Genomic DNA, 6,745 nt, shown 5'->3' on the forward strand with positions numbered 1-6,745 from the left:
TTGAGACTTGATTGACAGCCGGCGGTGACCATGACCTTGATCTTGGCCATAGCCGTGACCGTGACCCATCAAGGAGGTCAAGCATCCAGCCTCAAGGTTTCCCCATTTCCCACCATCCCAGGAAGATGCAGCTCATCCTTTCGCCCCCTCAGGAATCCCACTTCAGCATGGCCACCTTCCATCAGACCACAGCTCTGAGAGGCCAAGAAACCCAATGGGACTGAGCCCTGGACCAGCAAGGACAGGTACTGCACGGCCATTCCATCCTGGCTCCGCCTCCCTGAGGCTCCGTCACTGACCTTTCCGAGGGGACCTCCCGGGGGCGGTCGCAGGGGCGGAGGGGGCGGCGATGGCTGCCGCCGCCCGAGCCCCCCACAAGGCGCATCTGCCCGGCATCCGGCTCTGCACCAGGGGCCTCAGAGTAACCCAGGGCGACAGGGAAGCCGCCATCTTGGAGAGGGAAAGGGGGCGAAAAAACTTTATTGAAACCAAAGGAAGGACAGGGGAACAAACGAAGCCAATCAGGTTCCTCGGCCTGGTGCTCGCTCCTCCTCAGAGTCAGGAATGAACTGGTTGAGGAACCTGAACCGCACACAGGAAGCCCTGGGACCTAAGGGGCGAAATGAGCCACGCCGGCCACCGTTGGGGCAGACTCCTCTCTTCCTGGAACTGATAGGGGCCCCGGACTACAACCCCCAGAGTGCCCTGCATCTAGTTGGGGCGTTTTTTTTTTTTAGGAGCATTTAGTCTTAGAAGAGATTTTGGAGATCATTCTAATCCTGGGGTTCTTAATTTTGTTTTTCTTTTAATTGTCGTGGGAATTCTGGTGAGGACAGTGGACCCCCTCCTCAGAATAATGTTTTAAAATGCTTAAAATAAAGAGCATTGACTTACAAATAAAACCAATTATATAGAAATAATTATCTAAATATTTTAAACAATTCAAGTATAGGAACCCCAGGTTCTTAAGAACCCCTGTTGGTCTAGTGCCCCATCCCACACGTTCTCCTTAGGGTAGCAATGAATTTAAGGGATCCCACTGTTAGCGAGGTCTGGCTGCTTTCAATAATCGAGCATTTTGTAGAATACTTGAATAGTCAATGTGGTCATGTCAAATTACTATGAGGTTACTGATCTCTTGCCCACTTAACCCAAGATCACAGGACCAAGATAGGAAAAAAAAAAAAAAGTATCACAGGTACCCAATTTAGAAGCAAAAAGTAACCTGGAGCGCTGAGATGTCAAGTGACTTGACCAACATCACACAGAAAGTATCTCAAAGACAACTTAATCCTAAAGCTTCATGAGTCAGGCTAGGACTGTAACCATTTAACCCCACTACATACCACAATCACTCCCCTGAAGATAGAATCACACACACACACACACACACACACACACACACACCCTCTATACTTCTCTTAAGAAGACACCCAATTTTGTAACCCCATATTTTGTCTTTAAGAGAAGCAATTTGGTATAGTGGACAGAGAGTTGGTCTCAGAGCCACTGACTACCAATGGGCTACCTGCAGCACTCTACCAGTCATTTAAACAGACTAATATTGATCCAGATCAATGCATGAATTTATACTAATGATAGTAAACACACATACACAATACCTATTAATAGTTAATCATTTAGGAAGAAAGCAGGGAGTTTATAATGCATGATACAAATATCATATCTTACCTCTATATAAAATTGATAGCAGTCACTATATATGGAAGTGTATATGTATATAATCTGACTTCAGTGACAATTTAATAGTTACACTCATCTGGGCCATAGTCTGCTTCTATAATAGGAGCAAGAATTAAGCTCTTCAAGGCCTTAAGAAGTTTCCTTATCCTTGACCTTGTTTTCATTTTCCAGTGCTAATCCACTGGAATTCAGTTTCTGACAAACCAGTTCCAAATTCCTTTCTCAAGTTCACCTTGTGCTCACCTAGTCCTCTGTTGTATCAAAATGCAATTCATTCTCCTTGGGTATTCTCTGCCATTGCTATTCCCAACGTGAGTCACCTTGACCTCTAGTCCCAAGAACCATTGGCCCTCTAGGCCAAGAGTAGTCTTTCTCTCTAGTCAAGCTTCCTCATTGAGAAGTGGCTAATAGGAGTCAAGTCATATTTTGTCTCTATGGGCCACATAAGGCCAACTTTTGTTGACTCTGACTATCCTCTCAATAGACAATCATTGCCATTCTCTCTAAGTTCCTGATTTACTCAACTCCACATAACTGGTGGATTTTCCTAGGTGTACTGACAATTGACAGGTAGAAATTAGCGTTTCATCACTGTACCAGTTTTCTATTCCTTTGGGCTAGTCTAATATAGTCCCTACACTACACAGGTGCTAACTGCCTTCTGTTCTCTGAAGCACACCCCTAACCTTAACATAAAATCAGAGGTCTTTTCTCTTTCCTATAGGAGTCAATCAAGGAACTTTCCATTGTGACCCTGTGCACTTTCAGCAGCATCAAACTGATTGTCCAGCATCTTCAAACATTGAAATACCATAAACCTAGGTCCTTATATCTTCAAGGGTTATTCATACATGTTTACTTTGGGTCCCTTGAATCTAACCATTATTCTCCTATATTTCTCAGTATTTGTTCCCTACCATTCTAGCACCAGCCCCATGGTTGGACTCGAAGAACTTCTCTCCTGATGTACGAGGACCTCCCCTAGGGGAAAAAATCCTATAATTTTCCAAATTAAGGTCCTTCTAACTGTACTTGGTTGCCTGACAGCTTGTCCCATGTGACTTGCCCTTGCCTCTAGGTCATTGCCTGATAAGAAATGTTTCCTTCTCCTCAAATGCTTTTGTTGTTTAGAATTGTTTTTATTCAATTTGTGCTAAGAATAGAAACTATAAGAAAAAGAAAATGTACATTACTTCCTGATAGAATAACTAGATAGAATGATGGAAGAAAAAAAACCTAGAAGATATTATGCTATATTCAAATAAACTAAACTCTCCAACAAAATGAGTTATAGAATGGATTTTAAGGTTTTATTGTAATATATATGAGCAAAATAGTTTCAATATTTTAAAAATAAATATATTTTAACATGCATTTATAATCTGTTTCTCCCACTGCTCTGCTTCACCACTGAACACTGAATAGTCCAGAACAACAAATTCCTGCATTAGCCCAATATGTATGTCTCTTTCTGCATTTTAAGCTCATCACTTATCTAACAGGCGATGAGTGGCATGTTTCATCTTCAATCTTCTGAACTAGTGGTTTATCATTGCATTAATCAGAGATCTAAAGTCTTTCAAAATTGTTCTTTATAATGTCATTATCGTGTAAATTGTTCTAGTTTTATTCTACTCAGCATCAGTTTATAGATATCTTCTGAGCTTCCTCTGAAACTTCCAATTTCATAATTTCTTATAGTAAAATAAAATATTCCATTACATTCACATACAACAGTTGATTAGTCACTCTCCAATAGGACAGCTCTTAGTTTCCAATTTTTGTTTACTATAAAAACCATTTATATAAATAATTTTGCACATCATCTACAAATTGTAAATATGGTCCTCATATTATGATTACATCATGGGCTTTCTGTGCCTATATCAACTCGAGGGAGGGGGCAGAGACCAAATCTCCCTCCCCACCCCCTTCACACTTATTTTTATCCCTAAAATGTAGCATGTTCCAAGTATTTTAATACATACATAATTCCATATTTAATAATTTGGGGAATAGTATGTCCTTCAACATTTTCTCATAGAAACCCTCTTTCAGGATCCAGGAATGGATGTGTTACATAGGAAATCAAGGTTCTACACATTATCCTTTCAGTGTTCTTCTTGTACCTAATTTAGTTAGAACTAGAGTGGAGGAAGTAGGGTTTTGCTTTAGGGTGAAACATTTGATCTGTAAAGGGACATTTAAGGAGCTGACAAGATTTTACTCCTTTAAGGAAGAAGGCAAGAGTGAGGGGGCAGAGCTGAGGGAGGGAAGTGTCTAAAAGGATGGTAAACTCAACCAGAAGTCAGCTTCTTCTAAGAGAAGCTACTTAGTTGTAGCTTTCTCCAGCTCTCAGGCTTCTCTGGGGCAAACGGGGAGAGAAGGCAAAGGTCATGCCAAAGATAGTGGCAGGGCAAGACCTGAGATCTGACCAAACTTAGAGGTGGGGAGAGAGAAACTAGACCATGACCAGAGCCTTGGTGATCTGGTCTATTTGGTGTTGACATCACCTAGTAGTGTCCTGAGTTCCAAAGCAATAGCATGGAAGAAAGAAGAGAGATGGGCATTCTGATGGGTATGGAGGTGGTTATGCAGATAAGCTGCTGCCCACAGCCCATCCCATTCTGGGTTATGCTGAGGCCCCTGGTTCCCCCAGAGTAAGTCAGTAGGCTACCTGCCTTTGCATGGGTGAGCTTAAGGTCTGAGAGTACCTGGGAAGAACTAACCGTCCCCCTTAACTCAGCTACTCCTCCTGAGCCAATAGTTCAGGGTTTAGTACCACCAACTAAATCTTGATCTTATCTCCAAAGATCAAATTTCAACAACCTGTCTGGAAGAGTTTTGTATTAGTAGTCTGGAGACCTAAACTCTAAGCCTGACTCTGATATAAACTCTGGGTCTGATTTTTACTTTATAAAATGAAGAGAATGGACAAGATGGACTCTAGGTTCTTTTTCCTGAGTTAAATGAATATGACTTTGGACAAGTCACTCCCCTTTTCTGGATCCTCAGTTTCCTCTCTTGTAAAAGGACAAAGTTTGACTAAATGGTGAAAGAGATGCCACCAACTTTCAAGTATTTATAATCCAGCCTTTGAATTATCCAGGACTCTTTCCTCCCATCTTTCTTCTTCAACCTACCATTTCTGGAAGCAGAGGTCAATATAGGCAAAGAACCATACATTCATCTTCTCTGCATGCCTAGAGCAAGGATAGTTTTTAGAAAGGGGGAAACAATATAGAGATGGGAGACCCAGGAGAATGTAAGTTACTCAAAGGTAGAAATTATTTCATTTTTGTATTTGTATCCTCAATGCCTAGCACAGTTCCTGGAACATAGTAGGTATTTAATAATTGCTTGTTGAATATTGGTTGATTGGTTGAGTCTTAAGCCCCCTTCCTGTTCTATCTAAGATCATATATTGAGGGTCTAGGTACTTGTGTGTGTTGGGGTGGGAAGGAGCTCTCAATCAGAGGTATATTGGAGTATCCCTCAAAAAGAATTGTTAAATTTTCAATGTTAGCATTTACAGCTCAGAAATCAGCAAATGTGACAAATTAGAGCTTGATTCTTTTTTTGTTTTGTTGCTTGTATAGACTAAAGAAAGTGATAGAGAAAATGTTAATAATGCTAACTAAACTTAAAAATGTGTCATGTATATAGTTTTATTTTTAAGGAGCTGGTTGTTAAACATTTACCAGAACCACCAACCCTCTTTCAGCTCTCTTCCTAAAAACATTGATCTATTTTATTGTAGAAATTACCACTCTACTCCTAAACCCCATTAGTCAGGTTTCTTGGTTACCAAGCATGAAGAAACAACTGACTTAGTCCTCAATTGTCAAAAATAATCATTTAAAGTAGGAAGTTACCAGATGGCCAGCTTCCTCTTCCTGGGAGTAGCCTCCCCAGAAATAATCCCTTGGTGTCCCTAGAGCTCCAGCCCTAATGACTATTGTCCTAGATAAAGATACTTTCTGTGCAGCTTGGCCCAGCATAGTTTATGGGCTTGTATGCAAAAAATCCCTAGTCACAGTTCTACCTACATTTTCTAATAGGATCATAAACTTAGTGCTAGAAGGCACCTCAGGGTCATCTCGTTCCTCATTTTACAAAAGAGGAAACTATCTCAAATTGGTTAAGTAACTTCCTCAAAGTCATACAGGTAACAATTTAGCAGAACTGAGATTTGAACCAGAATCTTCCACCCCCAACTGTGCTACTCTTTTAGCAGAATCATGCAAATGATACCACTTTATTCCAAACTTTTTGAACTTGTCTTTCCTCAAGCAAGCAGTGTTCATCAGATTATTCCTGGAATTCAGCTCCTTACAGTCATGAATTTTAAGATGAGTAGTCACTTTCTCCCAAGGTTCCTGTAATCTCTCCACACACAACTTCCTTCTTCTGACTTAGAATCATCTTTAGAGCAGTAGTTGCCTTGTTCTTCTTTTATCTTTGGAAAATGGAATTATCATCAAGACAAGTAAAGAGATCCATCAAATGTATTGCTTTTAACAAAAAGAGATCTCCAGCAGATGTCTGGATAGTTGAAGTCCCCATAATTATAATAGCCTGCTTCTGCCAATATAGTGGGCGGTGTCAGGAACTTGTGAACCATTTATTTCTTGTATCTGTTGTGTTTTGTTTAAAGGAAAGAAATATACTAATACCCTGATGCAGTGACCTCACATAATCACTCAAACAACTGTTGTTGAACACTTAAGAACTCTTTGTATTTTGTGTATGTTTTATTTTGAATATATTTATTTGTGTCTGTGTTGCTTCTGCCCATAGAATGTAAGCTCCCTGAGAGGAGATACTGCTTCATCTTTGTATCTGCAGGGTCCAACACAGGACTTGGAACCCTTTAATATATGCTTAGCTGATTGATTCTATACTTGGTACTATAACTTAAATGTTTCAACACAAGATCTCGTGCAACTCTCTCTCCTTTAATCAATGAACTTGCAATAGTTAAAGTAGTGTGAATAAGCACATTGAATGTAAAACCTAGAATCAAAGGATCTGGTTCAAA

The 6,745-nt window shown here is 40.3% G+C and overlaps 1 protein-coding gene across 1 annotated transcript in view; it reads right to left on the minus strand.

Annotated features, from left to right (window-relative positions):
• Positions 1-584, minus strand: part of AFG1L (AFG1 like ATPase) — a 190,347-nt gene extending 189,763 nt beyond the window's left edge. Inside the window, exon 1 of the mRNA XM_069077098.1 lies at positions 300-584. Within this exon, the coding sequence (XP_068933199.1) occupies positions 300-450 (151 nt within the window). The 5' untranslated portion in view covers positions 451-584. The remainder of the gene's footprint in view (positions 1-299) is intronic.
• Between the last annotated feature and the right edge of the window lie 6,161 nt (positions 585-6,745).

The sequence above is a fragment of the Petaurus breviceps genome, unplaced genomic scaffold (assembly GCF_028583685.1).
Source record: "Petaurus breviceps papuanus isolate PSGF00001 unplaced genomic scaffold, PetGlider_PUasm1.0 90977, whole genome shotgun sequence".
NCBI classification, from domain to species: Eukaryota; Metazoa; Chordata; class Mammalia; order Diprotodontia; family Petauridae; genus Petaurus; species Petaurus breviceps.